Consider the following 20,381-nt stretch of genomic DNA (forward strand, 5'->3'; position numbering starts at 1 on the left):
CTGTTGACTGTCCACGATGTATGAGCTGAGCCCGTGACTACAGTACCTGCTCGGCCTTCTTGACCTCGGCCTCCTTGGTCATGTAAGTGCCCTCCAGCACGGAGCCCACGATAGTCAGGCCTTTGCCTGCTTTGAGCTGGGTGCAGAAGGAGAGCAGGCGTGGGTGTTTCACAGCGTGGTCAGAATCCAGGTTCAATAGCAGCAGCATCTGGGGCCTACGACCCGGGAAGACAGGTGCGGTGAAACATCAGACAAGTCATACTGGATTGTATTATACAAGGCTGACCAAGACCCATACTGGTCCAACACATTGCTTTGATGATGATATAATAAAGGGCATTGAATTTCAGATTATTGTCTAGCAATCTGTATTAACACCTGGGAACATTGCATTGACTTTTGTACAGACATTTGGGTTCAAAATTAGATTGCCATAAGCCTGCACGTCTAAAGGTGAACTTTTAAACACATCTATTGATGGGATTCCTGATGGCTGCAGCTGATTGGATTAAGTAATGGGTCGTTCCATGTCATCTCAGCAAGCCATGACACCCAGCATCTCAGATTTTTATGAAATCATTTATGTAGTTAGAAACAGATAAGATTAGCATTCCTGCAACATTATTTTGTTGAAATATAATTTGACCTAATTGATTGCACCCCCAAATTGGCCATTTTAATTTCTAGGATTCATATAATATTAAATAAATATAGTACCTAACATCTGATTTGGACCAAACATTTTTCTAACGATGAGTAAGATATGAGGAATCCAACAAAACGGTCAAAAGCCACCCACGGACCCCCACACCTCACGCCAATCCCACCCACAGACCCCCCACGCCAATCCCACCCAGTTTTCAGTATCATGTTTCTATGTCTGACAAGTAGAATGGAGCTGCGGCTCAGAGTATTGTTTCTTCATCCTGTGTAATGTTTTCTCAGTGAATTTGGTGATTTTTCTTTTCCCCTGTTCAGAGTAATTGAAGTTGTTAGGTTTATGTCCCATCCTACATCCTGGTATTACCAGGTTCTGACCACTAGATGGTGCTGTTGGGTGATTCTCAACATTAAATTACTTCACCAATCAGTGCTGTGGAGTGGGTAAGCGATTTCATCTGTATAGGAAAGTAATTAAGAGCAAATTTGCCGTAACAGCATGGGTTAGTCATAATGAAAGACAAACACACACACACACAGTGCTGCTAATCACAGTGTAGGGTGCAAGATGCAACTGAACATTTGAGGGTGAGGCGAGAGAGGATGGAGGAAGATTGCCTTGAAGAGCTGGGCACCTTGTTATGACATGCATTATCTGAATCAGGCCCACGGAATTATACACGGAGGAGCGGCTTCTGTGGAGTAACTTTGAATATCGTTGAACTTCCGAGTTGGTTTAATGTTGGACCAGAGAAAACATTAGCTAGGTATGCTCCACATCAAAGAATGTTATTAACCGGTTCCCATGCTTTTAAAATAATGGTTCTGTTCCAGAACAGTATAGATCACTTTCGATTTCAGTTCGGGTTCGTTCCTCAAATAATTTTGCTATTTTCCAGCTGTTCCCTGAATCGGTTCCAACTCTTGGTTTTCTTACCTTGTAAGAAGTTTATGGACACCAACCCATAAAAATAAAATCACCAGGAACAGCACCATCTAGTGGTCAGAACCTGGTAATATCAGGATGCAGGATGGGACATACACCTAACAACTTCAATTACTAATTTCTCTGAACAGGGGAAAAGAAACATCACCAAATTCCCTGAGAATACATTACATAGAATGAAGAAACAATCCTCTGACCCACAGCTCCATACTACTTGTCAGACATGGAGGATTCCTAACGGCTCCAGTATTGGTCCTGCTGTCGAAGGCTGGTGGCACATTGCCAGTTACTGTGTAAAGAGGCTTAGGGGCGCGTCGCGAGCCGAGCGTGGGCGATGTATGGGAGTAAGTACTTGGTAGCCTGCCATTCTCATCAGGCCAGATGGCACAGGGAGAAATATTGATTTTGACGCTGTAGATTAGGGCTTTCCCTGGAAATGGGACTGTGGGTGATGCCAGGTGCATGAGGGAGAGGACCAAAGACTGACCTCATTCTTTCCTGATGTAAATGCTCCACTTTTTGGACAGGCACAGTCCTGGGGCTGCTATGCTTAGGCTTACTGGTATCTTTTTTTTACAGTGAGATTACATAGAAGGTTCAGCGATTCATCAAATAGTAACTTTCTCTGGATTACTCAGATGACAAATGGTACCAATTCACTACGTTCTCCAGCATAAAATTATACTGTTGAGAAAGCCCCAAAGTTGGATATTGCTGGTTGTTCAGCCACAAAGTTGGTTATCGCTGGTTGTTCAGCCACAAAGTTGGTTATTGCTGGTTGTTCAGCCCCAAAGTTGGTTATTGCTGGTTGTTCAGCCCCAAAGTTGGTTATTGCTGGTTGTTCAGCCCCAAAGTTGGTTATTGCTAGTTGTTCAGCCACAAAGTTGGTTATTGCTGGTTGTTCAGCCCCAAAGTTGGTTATTGCTGGTAGTTCAGCCCCAAAGTTGGTTATTGCTGGTTGTTCAGCCCCAAAGTTGGTTATTGCTGGTTGTTCAGAAATGCGGCATCAATAATGGCACAAACAAACGTATTTGCACATAAACCTAATCCCACGCACACACACACACACACGCACCTCCAGTTCTTGGTGTGGGGCGGCGCCTCCTCCAGGCGAATGAGGGCGTAGCGGGCGGCATTGAGAGACAGACCATTTATACCATCACCCCACTCCTTCTCCGCCCTGGAGATTGAGAGAACAAGAAAAAGGAGGACTCAGAAACACAATCTAACATGCGTCCTGTTTGTGATAAGGGAACCAATGTACCATGCTACTTTGGAATTCGGTAACTCTTACCCTCTGTATTCAATGTACTTGTAGATGCAGCCAGCGATCAGCATGGCCACCAGGGCATAGTACCAGGAGGAGATGAACATCAGGGAGAGACACAGACTGGCGCCCAGGAAAGACAGAGCCCTGTGGAGGACGAGAGACGGACGAGAGCATGGAGGTCACAGTCAGTCATATATAGGAGTACATTTTGACAGCCCAAAAATGACAAGCTGATTCCTTAAGTAATCAAACCTATCATATTAATTCAGATACTATGCAGGGTACTCGGTTCAAAACAAGATAGCACATGTCAATCCATGCCGTCTCTAGGAGGGGTGAGTCACTTGAGTGGGTTGAGTCACTAACGTGATCTTCCTGTCCAGGTTGGCGCCCCCTCGGGTTCGTGCCATGGGGGAGATCTTCATGGGCTATAGTCAGCCTTGTCTCAGGGTAGTAAGTTGGTGGTTTGCGGATATCCCTCTAGTGGTGTCGGGGTTGTGCTTTGGTAAAGTGGGTGGGGTTATATCCTGCCTGGCTGACCCGGTTCGGGGGTATCATTGGACGGGGCCATAGTGTCTCCCAACCCATCCTGTCTCAGCCTCCAGTATCTATGCTACAGTAGTTTATGTTTAGGGTCTGTTATATCTGGTCTAATTAGCCGGTCTTATCCAGTGTCCTTTGTGAATTTAAGTATGCTCCGTCTAATTCCCTCTCTCTCCCTCCAGAGGACCTGAGCCCTAGGACCATGCCTCAGGACTACCTGGCCTGATGACTCCTTGCTGTCCCCAGTCCACCTGGTCGTGCTGCTGCTTCAGTTTAAACATGTGCTGCCTGCGGCTATGGAACCCTGACCTGTTCACTGGATGTGCTACCTTGTCCTGGACCTGCTGTTTTCGACTGTCTCTCTCTCTCTACCGCACCTGCTGTCTCGAACTCTGAATGCTCGGCTATGAAAGCCAACTGACATTTACTCCTGAGGTGCTGTCCTGTTGCACCCTCTACAACCACTGTGATTATTATTATTTGACCCTGCTGGTCATCTATGAATGTTTGAACATCTAGGCCATGTACTGTTATAATCTCCACCCGGCACAGCCAGAAGAGGACTAGCCACCCCTCAGAGTCTGGTTCCTCTCTAGGTTTCTTCCCTAGGTTCCTGACTTTCCCTTTCTAGGGAGTTGTTCCTAACCACCGTGCTTCTAAATCTGCATTGCTTGCTGTTTGGGATTTTAGGCTGGGTTTCTGGACAGCACTTTGTGGCATCAGCTGATGTAAAAAGGGCTTTATAAATAGAATTGATTGATTGGTTAATGTGCCCATAGAAATCGGAATGCACCATAGCACTGCAAACAACTGAGCTCGTTCCATGGAATAGCTCAGCAGCTCACTATTGGGCTTTACTGTGGTATATATTTACTGTTACTGTGAAACCTTAATCCCAGACAGCAAATACCTTTCTCTGTTTTAGTACAGATCCATTTATCGCTGGACACGCCATACAGGTGTGTGTGTGTGTGTATTCACTATACAAGCTTACACGAGCTGAAGGGTGGACCTTGAATACTTGGCCAGTTTAGGGTAATGAGTTTTATGCTGTCGAGTAGGGGTGGAGGCAGTGGCAAGTCAAATTCAAGGACTTTCAAGAACTTTTACAAGCCGTAATAATTATTTTAAAGGACCATCAATTCGTAATAGTTCATATTATGCAATTGCTTCTAGTCGCCACCAGGTGCCAGTATATCACTACAAACTCATGAAAAAAAATGAACTTAGTATTTTTTTATTTGACCTTTATTTATCCAGATAGGCTAGTAGAGAACAAGTTCTCATTTACAACTGCGACCTGGCCAAGTTCTTACAAGTTCTACTCAATAATATGCTGTTTCACTACTTATTTACTACATACACGAGTGGTAAGTCAGTACTGATGATTTTGTCATTTGAGTTGTGATGGGCAGAGTTCTTGGGACATGTCTTTATTAGGCATTGTACTTCTTAATAGCTACAAAAAAAGCATCTTGCTTCCGACTGGCAGCTAGTGTCGCCGGTCAGGAGAAGGGCGGTGGGCTGTGTGAGGAAAACGGCACGTGAGCGACCACCAGAACGGCAGGAGCGCGGGTGCCCCATGAATGAGGCGAATTGCAAAGAAGTTAACAAAATTATAAAATGCAACATATAAAGTGTTGGTCCAATGTTTCAGCATCTCAGAGAGAGAGAGAGAGAGAGAAAGAGAAAGAGAGAGAAAGAGAGAGAGAGAAAAAAAGAGAGAGAGAGAGAAAAAAAGAGAGAGAGAAAAAAAGAGAGAGAGAAAGAGAGAGAGAGAGAGAGAGAGAGAGAGAGAGAGAGAGAGAGAGAGAGAGAGAGAGAGAGAGAGAGAGAGAGAGAGAGAGAGAGAGAGAGAGAGAAAGAGAAAGAGAAAGAGAAAGAGAAAGAGAGAGAGAGAGCAAGAGAGAGAGAAAGAGAATGTGTTCTCGGGGGGAGTAAGGAGGTTTGCTGCTAGGCTAACAGAGACTGCTATTGTACTTGAGAAAGCAGGAGAAAACCGTGAAGCTAATTTGAGAGGCCATTCGAAGAGCCAGCAGCACCATACATATAGAGAGAGAGGGGCTCCCGTTTACCAGTGGTAGAACTTGAAGCGGGGTCTCCAGTTAGGGGTGCGCAGCAGTGTCTGGAGGGCACAGGCCAGGTTGACAAACAGGTAGCACATCAAAAAGAACCTGAGTGAGAGAGAGAGATACACAATGAGGAAGTGGTAAGATTACACACGACTACCATTTGTCAGTAAACCTCCAGAGACCAGTTCTGCAACACTACCTTTAGGCTACAATAGATGGGAAAGCAAGTGTGAGAGGGAGGGATGGAAGGAAGAAGGGAAAGAAAGAAAAAGGGAGAGAGAAAAGTTGTGAGAAAGGGGCGGAGAAAGTCAGACAGACAAGTGGAGAGGGGGTTGAGACCAGGAGAGAAGAGGGAGGAGATGGAGATGATAGTAAATGGGGGTACTCACATGGAGAGGATGGGGGCGACAGCGTCCAGAGAGGCAATGAGGATGCCGATCTCACAGATCCCACCAGTCAACAGCAGGGCCCAGGTGGGCTCTCCATTAGCTTTGCCATGACCAAACACCTGGGACACAGGGAAATTCCAGAGAGTTATTGTGTGTGTTGCTGTGTGTGTGTCTACAGTGTGTGTGTCTACAGTGTGTGTGTGTGTTCTGACCTGTAGGAATGGCACAATTCCATCTCGTGCGATGGCCTGCAGCAGCCGGGGGGCTCCAGTGAGACTCTGCAGACCTGCTCCACAGCAGGAGAAGAACGAGCCAATCACAATCACCCAGGGGGAAGGCCAAGCAAGGATGCCAATCACCAGGTTCCCTTTGACCGAGTCCCCAAACCTAGGACAGACGGGCACACACACACACACATTCATTAGAAAATTACTCAGACAATACGCACATACACACGGAGACATGCATACCCAAGCTGCTGAAAGTAGAAAATACCTTGCCAGCGAGACAGAAACCCTTTGACCATTGTGTGCCCAGTGTAATTAACTTGAACTCTTAACCTGACAGTGCTATGTGCAACAAGGGGCTACTATGTGTCACAGACAAATAGATTTTTTAAGGGGAAACTGTGATGTTTTCAAACCAATTTTTCAATGTCCCAAAAAACTATTTGGGCTTCTTATCGCTTAACGAGGAGACACCTTAACCCATGGTCTGTTCCTACTTAAGAAAACAGGAGTTTTTAAGGTAACTACAATAATTCAAGCAAAGATTGAATATCCAGATGAGGCTCAAGAAATAAACAAGACATTTGTGCTGCTTTCATACCAGGTGCGAAAAGTGAAACAGCACTTACTTGTCTCTGAGCACCACTCCCTCGATGCAGGCGCCAAACAGTATGACAGAGGAAATGTCTGGGTGACGCAATTAAGGAAATTGGCCTCCAGAGGACCATAGGTGAAAAACCAACCAGGGTCACATTCATTTGAGTACCACATGGATTAGAGTATAGCAGGGAGAGACTACCTGGACTTGTCCAACAAGGAATTCTCAATTGTGATTACCATTGCAAAATGTTTTGCTCCGTTTTGCTATGGAGTGCCCAAATGAATACAACCTACCTTTACAGTTTACATGTAACAACACATTGACTTGTCATGTTTTATAATAATTTGGTAGGTGCTTAAATGTGTCCTATTAGACACGTGTATGGTTGGGCTGTTGTTGCTGTCATTAAAGATACAGATGAAGGTGGTGGTGGCGATGGCCATGATGGTTCCTATGGGGATGGACTTCTGGGCATCCCTCAGATCACCAGACCTGTTGGATCCAGCCATGATTCCTGTGAAGAGGGGAAAGCAAGTATTATAACATTAAAGTAAGAAAGTAAGAGCTGTGTAAGAGCTGTGCTGCAGCTTGTACTTTGGTGGGTCTAGGTCGGGTTACTGTCTACCATCAACACAGCAACAACAGTTCATGTAAAAATATATTTTTTTAAAATATTTGTAAAAGTTATAAATAGCTTACTTAAGCTTACTTACTACTTATTAATGAAAGTTATTCTAAAGTGTTAAGCAAATAACCAATTGAAACAAGTGAATGTGCCTTGGTCTTAATCCCTTTCCCAAAGAGCACCTTCCACCTACAAAGATCCACCATTGTGTACCCTAGCAACGCTTCCCTGACAAGTGGATATCCATGTGAACGTACCAGTGACGGAGGGGAAGTAGATCCCCACCAGCAGGGTGAAGAAGGTGGTGATGTCGTTGGCCACGTATGGCATGTAGATGTCCTGGGATGTGTCTGCAGCCGGCTCTGATGCCTGGTGCTTATTCTCTACCAGCATGCCGTTAGGACCGTAGTCCCCCCAGATGTTATCTATATGAGGGGGAGGAGGGGTGGTTAGGAGATAGGGAGAAAAGAGGTGGGAGAGGGAGTGGGATGGAGCAGAGGGAGATGGAGCGGTGGGAGAGGGATGGGGGGAGATGGAGGGGGGTGGAGGGGGGTTGAGAGAGAGAGAGAGGGAGGGAGAAGAGAAGGAAGGGGAAAAAGGGAGAGAGGAAGGGAGAAAGAAAGATCACTAGTCCCTATCCTCTGAAGGAAGAACACAGAGTTCATATGGAACTCATCAATCACCTGCCAGCACACGCCCAATTCCATAACTTCGGGAATTTGAGGACTTTGGAAGTGATGATGGGGGAGTGGACATTAATGTCAGAGATTTGGAATGTCCTGAACATCTTGGACGTTGTGGTAACCCAAAACTATGACTTCTGGCAGCGGTGGTAACCCTGCAGTTCAGCATAAATCTATGATGGATCTAGATGATCCTGGGCTGACTGAATTGAAGACAGTCCCAGTAAATAAGCCAGGGAACACTTCGACAAGACTTTCTTCAAGCATCACTCTGTTGGATCTCAGGAATGGGATCACGTTTCCTGTACATCTTCCTAATCTAATTTTCACAAGCACTTCAAAAGGGGCGGCAGGGTAGCCTAGTGGTTAGAGTATTGGACGAGTAACTGAAAGGTTGCAAGTTCAAATCCCCGAGCTGACAAGGTTCAAATCTGTCGTTCTGCCCCTGAACAGGCAGTTAACCCACTGTTCCTAGGCCTTCATTGAAAATAAGAATTTGTTCTTAACGGACTTGCCTAGTTAAATAAAAGGTAAAAAAAATATTTTAAAAAGGCAATATAGTAAGTAGTCAGAGGAGCACATACGGCATTATGCTTTACAAATAAACTAATGATCGTAATCGGGGTTTCCATTAGGATAGGGGTCGTAAGACAGAGGAAGCACAGGCTTTACATTAAGATATAGTTTACCGCACAATCAAAGTTTGTTGGATAATTTCATCCCAAATCATTTTTGTAGACCTCATTACATGCATTAGGAGAAATCTGCAGTAACAAAATGCCAATTCATGAATAGAGCAGATAGCCACCGTCTAAAACAATCTTTGTAAAGGTAGCCCGTCACCTCTGATGACACCGCTGGTCAGGCCAGGGATGCCCTGGATCACAGTGACGTTGTTTAGGGTGAAGTACTCGTTGCAGGTGGCGTTGAGGTCTGGAGAGTCACAGAACAGGGACCACAGCTTGGTGGTGACAGTCACGTTGCCCACCTCCATCGTCTTCAAGCACTGGTCGAAGTTGTGGTTCTGCAGCGTGCGGTTCCCCAACAGGCAAATGCTGGGAGGAGGATATAGAACGAAACATTGAAATATTACATTTAACAAACAAACAAAACAGAGACCTTAGACGTTCTGAGGAGACGTATGATCCGAGGTAAGAGTAATGTGTGTGATCTCTTCTAGATGTTTCTGGTTGTATTTTTATACAAGGCTGTGAGTTTAGACTCACGGGAAGTCTGGCGGTTCGAAGGCGGTCTTGATGACTCCGGCGTAGATGGCCAGAATGGAGAGAATGACACAGGCCAGGAAGACCAAGGCCAGCTTGTTGACGTACTTGACACCCACGAAAACCACCAGGGACATGAGGGTGAGGCAGCAGGTGCCGTACACCCGCATGTTGTTGAGCAGTGCCTCAGCCTCATCCTCCTTCTTCTCTGCCTTGAAGATGGCCGCGCTAGGCACAATGTAGGTCTGGGAAGAGAAGGGAGATGGGGTGTCATCAGGGAAGTTCAGTTCAGTAAAGGTACAGTGTTATTGCACGTTCAAAAACCAGCCTTATCTGGCAGTGTTGTTATCGGTTCAGAGCAGGTGGTCACAAAAATTATGGTATCTTTGCAAAGGATACTCACCAGTAGAATCTCTATAGTACCGAGGATGTACATGGAGCCAGCGAAAGTGGTCCCCAGGTAGAAGCAGAGCCCCACGGCCCCGCCGAACTCTGGCCCCAGGGACCTGGAGATCATGTAGTAGGAGCCTCCAGCTACAGACCAACAACGGGGGACAGAGTCAGTCACAACAGCCTTTGGGGAACTCACTTTAGGGTGTAGTGTAGTGGTATATATTGTTCCCTCTGGTGCTGGAACCGATTTAATCTTCACTTGAAGTTGAAATTCAACGTAATGTCTTGAGGTGAAGGGAATTATAGGGCAGCTCAATTGTATTTTGAAAAAGTAGAAATGTACCATTATCCATGTTGGAAACCTACCTGGAACCACACCATTTGTAGCAATGGCACTCATTGATATGGCGGTCAGCATTGTCTGTAAAGAGCGAAACAAATCTCTAAATATTAGATTAGGTTCAGCAGGAGCAGTATTTTTGAATCTAAACCTCATGGAATCTACATAAAAATAATCAAAAGGGGAGCTTATCCTATATTTAGTGGCTAAATGTCTCAGCTATGGCTTATAAATCTTTGGGAACACAATCGTGGGCGGCTGGGTAATTGATATGAACCCCGTTTTCGTGAAATTGGTCTGTTTCGGGAGTGTTTAACGGGTTTCAAGGATATTTGTATCGAACTGGTTGGTGGTTACATAACACTCCTCCTGCCCTTGAGCTGACACGGGTGGCAATGATTGATCAAAATAAATCCCTGTCCCCTGCTTCCTGCTTTTCTTTCAGGCCATGTGCTGAACTGGAGAAAAGCCAATTAGCTGGCAATTTACCCCCTAAAAACAGCTTATCCATTTGAATGGAAGCAGCATTCAACAGAAGGCTACATTCGTGTCTGTTGTGTGGAATGAGTGAAATGGAAAGTGCTGTCCAGTGTATGTCTAGCCAGGTGGAAGTGAACAGGATGAATGTGTGTACCTTTGAAAACACAAACGACACACAAAAAAAGGTGCCATCAACAACCTAAAAAGGGATCTTCGGCTGTCCCCATAGGAGAACCCTTTGAAGAACCCTTTTTGGATCCAGGTAGAACCCTTTTGGGTTCCATGTAGAACCCTTTCCACAACAACCTTAAACTCAGTAAATTAAGGTTCTTTATGCAGTTCTGATTGCATCGAATAGGTGAGCTTTGTACACTGGCTCACCTCTCCTGTTGGCTATTCTTTCAATTCTTTACTGACATACTTTGCATTTAGCCATGTAGAAAGTTAGAAACCATTTCTTCATTATTACTACGAGAGGACAGAATGCATTTATTCGTAGTTGTGTGAACTTATCTTCCACATGTCCAAAACAATATTGGTTCACACCACTGCTAAACTGTATGCCAATCACAATTAAAGCCTACTATTACTTAGTAAAGCCTACTATTATTTAGTGATCATGTCGACACATTTTGACGAGCAGTGGCTCTTCGATGACATAGAGACAGCAACAGACTCGTCACACACACACACACACACACACACACACACACTAAAGCTGCTCAATCCATTACAGTCATTAGGTAACACACTGGGAGTCGCGTGGCTTCTATTGTTCATAGCTCTTAAGCCGATGGGCGAGGAGGAGAGTACTTCCGTCCGATAGCGCAAAGACAGGAAGGGCTCAATCTTGAGCCTAGCCTTAAGCCTTTCTCTCTCCCGCCGCACCAAGGCTTTGAGAAACCATTGTCTGAGGGGGCTGGGTTAATAAATATAGCCAGGCCCCTGTGTGTCAGCGAGGCTTGTGGCGAGACAAGACAGAGAAGATTAGATATCAAGCTGCCAGGTGTCATCAGTAGCGGGAGCTCTACGTCGCTCTAAGTCGAGCTTCACAGCTAAATATAGGGGGATCAGTGACCAGGACTGACTAAATCACTCACTCCCTCTCAATCTTTCTCCTGCTCTCTTTCTCACACTAACACAACACCACCCCACTAATTCATAATGGGTTGGTAATTTCGCAGATTCTGATGGCATTGTCTGCACAGTTTATAATATACATACTGTTAGTATTCACATCAATGACCACAGCCTTCAAAGATGTTGTACAAAGGGAGCTTTTGAAATAAATAGTATCACCAAAGATGATCTATTATATTGACAAGATGGTCGAGTTACCACTTGAACAATGGAAATACATGTCCTCAAAGATGGACGGCAGGCGAGAGGAGGCAAGATCAGGTGGGAGTTGCCGAAATGCCACGTTCGTCCATTTATATCTGCACACCGCAGGACTGCGGACTGCGGTCTTCGTTCAACCTAACATAGTCTTCAGTCTCTGGTTAGGTAATGGTCCTCTGTAGCTCAGTTGGTAGAGCATGTCGCTTGCAATGCCAGGATAGTGGGTTTGATTCCCGGGGCCCCCATACATAAAATGTATGCACGTGACTAGGTCGCTTTGGATAAATAATTATATTACTTACACAGGAACAGGTCATAACCACAATGGCCAGGGACTCCATGATACCAGCGGTGCCCACGATCCAGGTGAGGCGCAGGAACAGGATGACCCCCAGTATGTTCTGCAGGCAGGGCAGGTACACCCCGATTAATGTGCCCAACGCAGGACTCTGAGAAGGGAGGGGGGCAGGGTGACAACAGGTAAAGGAGATCAGTTTCACTATATCAATCATATTCAACTACTGTAGCATTTAGAAATGGATTACATTTAAGATATTGCTTTTCATTATCCGTCATGACAATTTGATATGGGGGTAATCCCATCCCCCATCATAGTGTACCACGCAACTATAATATTACTCAGACCCACTACTAGGACAAAATGCCCAAGTGAAAAGCATCGGAAAATGCATTTTTCTTTAACCATTAAATATTATTGTCTGGTCTGGTGCCTTATATGACACATTGCCTTGGCCAGGAGCTTAATAACACGTTTGTAAGATACATTGAATTAAATCCTTGTTTCCCGCAATTGAAATCAAACACCCCACCAATTATTGTGTTTTTGATAAATACATGCATTCAAGGTCAAAAATATACCTAGGAGTCATGGAGATACAGTCCAAGCATTGTTGCTGGAGGAAAATGTCCCATTCTCAGAGTATAATAGCTTGACCGTACAGCGAAGCAAACAGTTCTACCCTGCACCGTGATGAAACTTTCCAGAACTTTCATCACAGGTATCGTCCTCACAGATCCATTCCAGAAAAAGAGAAGTTTCGCAACAGCTCAAAAAAGGAGGGGGTACCGCGATTGTTAAAAGAAACGGAAACGGACCTGAAAGTAGAGTACCGTCTCCTATTTCTTCAAAGTTGTAGCTACTTTTTCGACCATCTCTCAATCTATAACTAAAGGAAAGTCCCACTATCCTGTTCTGAGAGTGGAGACCTGGACAGGCCAGGGGTGTTATTCTCACTCCATCCTTGACACTCTAGCACCAATCAGAAATGTCTATCCGCATCTGGTCTCCATGCAGAATATGTGATGGGGCAATTGGCATGGGACAGAGGCTGTGGAATTGCAGCACCACTTGGAAAACAGTGTGGGTGTTTTCTTTAGATTTTTAGCAACAAACTGACTTGGAAGAACAACTTAATAAAAAAGGTTCCTCCAGGCTGAAACCGTGAGAGAAGAAGTATAAAGGGCTGGGTTGTGTCAGACCCGTGGAAGAGAATGAAGTTTGTTCATAAACATCCTTTTTTTTTTACTTTAACTTTATGCTACAGTGCATTCGGAAATTATTCAGACCCCTTGACTTTCCACATTTTGTTACATTTCAGCCTTATTCTAAAACGTATTAAATGTTGTCCTCAATCTACAAACAATAGCCCATAATGACGAAGTGAACAGGTTTTAAATATGTTTGCAAAAAAAAAACTTAATTACATAAGTATTCAGACACTTTCAAAATTGAGCTCAAGTGCATCCTGTTTCCATTGATCATCCTTGAGATGTTTCTACAACTTAATTGGAGTCCACCTGTGGTAAATTCAATTGACAGAACATGATTTCGAAAGGCACACACCTGTCTATATAAGGTCTCACAGTTGACAGTGCATGTCAAAGCAAAAACCAAGCCATGAGGTTGAAAGAATTGTCCGTAGAGCTCAGAGACAGGACTGTGTTGAGGCACAGATCTAGGGAAGGGTAGCAAAAAATGTCTGCAGCATTGAAGGTCCCCAAGAACATAGTGGCCTCCATCATTCTTAAATGGAAGAAGTTTGGAACCACCAAGACTCTTCCTAGAGCTGGCCGCCCGGCCAAACTGAGCAATTGGGGAGAAGGGCCTTGGTCATGGAGGGGCCCAAGAACCCGAATGTCACTCTGACAGAGCTCCAGAGTTCCTCTGTGGAGGTGGGAAAACCTTCTAGAAGGACAACCATCTCTGCAGCACTCCACCAATCAGGTTTTTAATGGTAGAGTGGCCAGACGGAAGCCAATCCTCAGTAAAAAGGCACGACAGCCCACTTGGAGTTTGCCATAAGGCACCTAAACGACTCTCAGAGAATGAGAAACAAGAGTCTCTGAATCTCTGGTCTGATGAAACCAAGATTGAACTCTTTGGACTGAATACCAAGCGTCACGTCGGGAGGAAACATGGCACCATCCCTACAGTGAAGCATGTTGGTGGCAGCATCATGCTGTGGGGATGTTTTTCAGCGGCAGGGACTGGGAGACTAGTCAGGATAGAGGGAAAGATGAACGGAGCAAAGTACAGAGTGCTCTTTGATGAAATCCTGCTCAAGAATGCTGAGGATCTCAGACTGGGGCATCGGGACAAGTTTCTGAATGTCCTTGAGTGGCCCAGCCAGAGCCCAAACTTGAACCCGATCAAACATCTCTGGAGAGACCTCAAAAATAGCTGTGCAGCGACACTCCCCATCCAACCTGACAGAGCTTGAGAGGATCTGCAGAGAAGAATGGGAGAAACTCCCCAAATACAGGTGTGCCAAGCTTGTAGCGTCATACCCAAGACAACTCAAGGATGTAAACGCTGCCAAAGGTGCTTCAACAAAGTACAGAGTAAAGTGTCTGAATACTTATGTAAATTTGATGTTCTTTTTATACATTTGCAAAAAAAAAAATCTAAAAACCTGTTTTTGCTATGTCATTATGGGGTCATTATGGGGTCATTATGGGGTATTGTGTGTAGATTGATGGGGGAATCAATTTTAGAATAAGGCTGTAATGTAACAAAATGTGTAAAAAGTCAAGGGGTCTGAATACTTTCCGAATGCACTGTAAATACCCATTGATTCTTGAAGAAAATAACATAGAAGCTTCATGAGCTTGGAGTTCAACTGTCACACCATCAAAACCCCAAATAAAAGCATTTGTTTGCAAACAATGTAATTTTAAACAAAACACTGTGCAGCTCAAAACATGGTTAAACCTATAATGTTTATATCATGGATGGTCAGTCCATGACTTTGAGAGTGGTTATATTTCTCCAGCCCCATCCCTCAGCTGTTTATCAAGTCAGTGGCGGGGAGTCCGCTTTGTTATTGTTCAAACTGTAGATTGCCCCTTTAAAAGGACAACACCAGATAACGCAACAGAACACCAGATGAATTCAGCCCATTAGAAAAAGAGATTGCATGAATGATTATCAACCATGCTTTTCACCCCATGGGACCACATGCCCCTTGGGTCTCCCGAGATGTGCAGCGGTCTAAGGCACTGCATCTCAGTGCGAGAGGCGTCATTACAGACCCTGGTTCAATTCCAGGCTGTATCACAACAGGCTGTGATTGGGAGACCCATAGGGCGGGGCACAATTGGCCCAGTGTCGTCCGGTTTAGAGTTTGGCCGGGGTAGGCGGTCATTGTAAATAAGTATTTATTCTGAACCGACTTGCCTAGTTAAATAAAGGTTGAAAAAGAACACACAAAAAAACAGGCCCCTTCAACGATCACACTGTTTCAGGAGGGGGTGCGCTGCAAAGCCTATTGCACAACACCCAGACCTAGGATGCGTCCGAAATGAAAGCTTATCTCATATAGCGCACTATTTGTGACCAGAGCTCTGGTTAAAATGAGTTGCACCACATAAAGAACTAGGGCTCCACTTCAGATTCTGACCTGCATTCAATTCTTGCTGTTTTGACCACATTTCCTGAAGAAAACAACGGTCTGTGAAAAATATGACAAGAATGTGTTTTTGATGTCGTTGTGGTGGCCAGAGTCGTTTGATTTCTTTATGGGAGGATGTGGGTGTGGTGGTGGCTTTCTTGGAGCATAACAAGTATTTACTTATTTAACATTTTACAGGATGACATCTCATGAGATGCATTTTCAACCGTGTCAAAAAAAAATAAAAGCATACACACACACGGAAGTGTACATACACTTAGGTTGGATTCATTAAAACTTGTTTTTCAACCACTCCACAAATTTCTTGTTAATTAACAAACTACAGTTTTGGCAAGTCGGTTAGGACATCTACTTTGTGCATGACAAGTAATTTTTCCAACAATTGTTTACAGACAGATTATTTCACTTACAATTCACTGTATCACAATTCCAGTGGGTCAGAAGTTGACATACACTAAGTTGACTGAGCCTTTAAACAGCTTGGAAAATTCCAGAAAATTATGTCATGGCTTTAGAAGCTTCTGATAAGCTAATGGACATCATTTGAGTCAATTGGAGGTGTACCTGTGGATGTATTTCAAGGCCTACCTTCAAACTCAGTGCCTCTTAGCTTGACATCATGGGAAAATCAAAAGAAAATCAGCCAAGACCTCAGAAAATAAATTGTAGACCTCCACAAGTCTGGTTCATCCTTGGGAGCAATTTCCAAATGCATGAAGGTACCACGTTCATCTTTACAAACAATAGTACGCAAGTATAAACACCATGGGACCACGCAGCCGTCATATCGCTCAGGAAGGAGACGCGTTCGGTCTCCTAGAGATGAACGTACATTAGTGCGAAAAGTGCAAATCAATCCCAGAACAGCAGCAAAGGACCTTGTGAAGATGCTGGTAAAGATGCTGGAGGAAACAGGTACAAAAGTATCTACAGTGGGGAGAACAAGTATTTGATAACCTGCAAAATCGTCAGTGTTTCCTACTTACAAAGCATGTCATTTTTATCATAGGTACACTTCAACTGTGAGAGACGGAATTTAAAACAAAAATCCAGAAAATCACATATGATTTTTAAGTAATTATTTTGCATTTTATTGCATGACATAAGTATTTGATCACCTACCAACCAGTCAGAATTCCGGCTCTCACAGACCTGTCACTTTTTCTTTAAGAAGCCCCCCTGTTCTCCACTCATTACCTGTATTAACTGCACCTGTTTGAACTCTGTACCTGTATAAAATACACCTGTCCACACACTCAATCAAACAGACTCCAACCTCTCCACAATGGCCAAGACCAGAGAGCTGTGTAAAGGACATCAGGGATAAAATTGTAGACCTGCACAAGGCTGGGATGGGCTACAGGACAATAGACAAGCAGCTTGGTGAGAAGGCAATTATTAGAAAATGGAAGAAGTTCAAGATGACGGTCAATCACCCTCGGTCTGGGGCTCCATGCAAGATCTCACCTCGTGGGGCATCAATGATCACGAGGAAGGTGAGGGATCAACCCAGAACTACATGGCAGGACCTGGTCAATGACCTGAAGAGAGCTGGGACCACAGTCTCAAAGAAAACCATTAGTAACACACTACGCCGTCATGGACTAAAATCCTGCAGCGCACGCAAGGTCACCCTGCTCAAGCCAGCGCATGTCCAGACCCGTCTGAAGTTTGCCAATGACCATCTGGATGATCCAGAGGAGGAATGGGAGAAGGTCATGTGGTCTGATGAGACAAAAATAGAGCTTTTTGGTCTAAACTCCACTCGCCGTGTTTGGAGGAAGAAGAAGGATGAGTACAACCCCAAGAACACCATCCCAACCGTGAAGCATGAAGGTGGAAACATCATTCTTTGGGGATGCTTTTCTGCAAAGGGGACAGGACGACTGCACCATATTGAGGAGAGGATGGATGGGGCCATGTATCGCGAGATTTTGGCCAACAACCTCCTCCCCTCAGTAAGAGCATTGAAGATGGGTCGTGGCTGGGTCTTCCAGCATGACAATGACCCAAAACACACAGCCAGGGCAACTAAGGAGTGGCTCCATAAGAAGCATCTCAAGGTCCTGGAGTGGCCTAGCCAGTCTCCAGACCTGAACCCAATAGAAAATCTTTGGAGGGAGCTGAAAGTCCGTATTGCCCAGCGACAGCCCGGAAACCTGAAGGATCTGGAGAAGGTCTGTATGGAGGAGTGGGCCAAAATCCCTGCTGCAGTGTGTGCAAACCTGGTCAAGAACTACAGGAAACGTATGATCTCTGTAATTGCAAACAAAGGTTTATGTACCAAATATTAAGTTCTGCTTTTCTGATGTATCAAATACTTATGTCATGCAATAAAATGCTAATTAATTTCTTAAAAATCATGCAATGTGATTTTCTGGATTTTTGTTTTAGATTCCATCTCTCACAGTTGAAGTGTACCTATGATAAAAATTACAGTCCTCTACATACTTTGTAAGTAGGAAAACCTGAAAAATCGTCTTTTCCCCACTGTATATCCACAGTAAAACGAGTCCTACATCGACATAACAGGATAGTCCACTCAGCAAGGAAGAAGCTCCAAAACCGCCATAAAAAAGCCAGACTACGTTTTGCAACTGCACATGGGGACAAAGATGGTACTTTTTGGAGAAAGGTCCTCTGGTCTGACGAAACAAAAAGATAACTGTTTGGCCATATTGACTATCGTTTTGTTTGGAGGAAAAAGGGGGAGGCTTGCAAGCTGAAGAACACCATCCCAACCGTGAAGCATGGGGGTGGCAGCATCATGTTGTGGGGGTGCTTTGCTGCAGGAGGGACTGGTGCACTTCACAAAATAGATGGCTTCATGAGGCAGGAAAATTATGTGGATATATTGAAGTAACATCTCAAGACATTTGTCAGGAGGTTAAAGCTTGGTCGCAAATGGGTCTTCCAAATGGACAATGACCCCAAGCATCCTTCCAAAGTTGTGGCAAAATGGCTTAAGGACAACAAAGTCAAGGTATTGGAGTGGCCATCATAAAGCCCTGACCTCAATCCCATAGAAAATGTGTGGGCAGAACTGAAAAAGCGTGTGCGAGCACGTACACACACACACGACTCAGTTACACCAGCTCTGTCAGGAGGAATGGGACAAAATTCACCCAACTTATTGTGGGAAGCTTGTGGAAGGCAACCTGAAATGTTTGACCGAAGTTAAACAATTTAAAGGAAACGCTACCAAATACTAATTGAGTGTATGTAAACTTCTGACCCACTGGGAATGTGATGAAAGAAATAAAAGCTGAAATAAATCACTCTCAACTATTATTTACATTCTTAAAATAAAGTGGTGATCCTAAAACATGGAATTTTTACTTGGATTAAATGTCAGGAATTGTGAAAAACTGAGTTTAAATGTATTTGGCTAAGGTGTATGTAAACTTTCGACTTCAACTGTACACACACACACTAAAAATGTCAACTACTATCTAATAACAATAACAATTAAATAACACACAATACCCCATAATGTCAAAAGCGGAATACAACATTAAAAGCTGAACTGTCTTGAATCAATAAGTATTCAACCCCTTTTTTATGGCAAGTCTCAATAAGTTCAAGAGTAAAAATGTGCTTAACACATCACATAATAAGTTGCATGAACTCATTCTATGTCAATAATAATGTTTAATATGATTTTTGAATGACTACCTCATATCTGTACCCCACACATACAATTATCTTTAAGGTCCCTCAGTCGTGAAGTGAATTTCAAACACAGATTCAACAACAAAGACCATGAGGATTTTCCAATGACTTGCAAAGGGCACTTATTGGAAGATGGGTAAAAAAAATGTTAAAGACATTGAATCTCTCTTTGAGCATGGTGTAGTTATTAATTACACTTTGGATGGTGTATCAACAGACCCAGTTACTACAAAGATGCAGGCGTCCTTCCTAACTTGGTGGCCGGAGAGGAAGGAAACCGCTCAGGGATTTCACCATGAGGCCAATGGCGACTTTAAAACAGTAAGAGTTAAATGGCTGTGATAGGAGGAAAATAATACATTTAAAAAACAGATTCTGAATAAAGCACTTGTACACGAGAGAGAGTGTGCTAAACAACTCTTTTGCATGGCTCTGCTGCGGTCATAGGTATGAGGCGGAGCCGAGTACCATAGATCAGCACAGCCGTGGTAAGGACCGCGAGTGTACAGCCGTTGCAGAACCTCGAGTGTACAATTGGTTTTCTACAATGGTTTACCAATTAAATAAAAAAAGTTTAATTTTAATAATTGTATTCATAGGTTACTATTTCATGCCTCAACAAAAATATAGGTCGCACCCCAATGGTTGCGAGCCAAGCCGGCTGGCCGTTCATTCATGTGCAAAAATGTCTAAAAACATGATTTCACTTTGTCATTATGGGGTATTGTGTGTAGATGGGTGAGAATTTTTTTTTTTGAATTCAGGCTGTAACACAACACAATATGGAATAAGGAGTATGAATACTTTCTGAAGTCATAGTACATACATTTTTATTTACAAATATCTGCACATGATGTTTCTATTAGTTAAAAACACAAACAGTTTGTTCTTAACAGGTGAAAACGGGCTTCCTTAAATCACTGTGTGATTGTCATGCCCTGATTTCTGAAGGTAAAGTATTCCAGTTGGGCCTTGTATCTGAAA

General features: G+C 44.0%; 1 protein-coding gene across 7 annotated transcripts in view; it reads right to left on the bottom strand.

The window, feature by feature from the left end:
* Positions 1-20,381, bottom strand: part of slc12a7b (solute carrier family 12 member 7b) — a 71,087-nt gene that overhangs the window by 12,723 nt on the left and 37,983 nt on the right. For all 7 annotated transcript variants that reach the window (XM_020494544.2, XM_020494543.2, XM_020494540.2 and 4 more), the window contains exons 4-17: positions 12,096-12,242; positions 9,999-10,053; positions 9,643-9,773; positions 9,243-9,484; positions 8,860-9,071; positions 7,591-7,758; positions 7,124-7,222; positions 6,737-6,794; positions 6,093-6,267; positions 5,881-5,999; positions 5,495-5,593; positions 2,901-3,020; positions 2,682-2,786; positions 47-215 (exon numbers count right to left, since the gene is read on the bottom strand). In XM_020494544.2, coding sequence (XP_020350133.1) covers positions 47-215; positions 2,682-2,786; positions 2,901-3,020; positions 5,495-5,593; positions 5,881-5,999; positions 6,093-6,267; positions 6,737-6,794; positions 7,124-7,222; positions 7,591-7,758; positions 8,860-9,071; positions 9,243-9,484; positions 9,643-9,773; positions 9,999-10,053; positions 12,096-12,242 — 1,899 coding nt within the window. The remainder of the gene's footprint in view (positions 1-46; positions 216-2,681; positions 2,787-2,900; positions 3,021-5,494; positions 5,594-5,880; positions 6,000-6,092; positions 6,268-6,736; positions 6,795-7,123; positions 7,223-7,590; positions 7,759-8,859; positions 9,072-9,242; positions 9,485-9,642; positions 9,774-9,998; positions 10,054-12,095; positions 12,243-20,381) is intronic.

This window comes from Oncorhynchus kisutch, linkage group LG11, assembly GCF_002021735.2.
Source record: "Oncorhynchus kisutch isolate 150728-3 linkage group LG11, Okis_V2, whole genome shotgun sequence".
In the NCBI taxonomy this organism is placed as follows: Eukaryota; Metazoa; Chordata; class Actinopteri; order Salmoniformes; family Salmonidae; genus Oncorhynchus; species Oncorhynchus kisutch.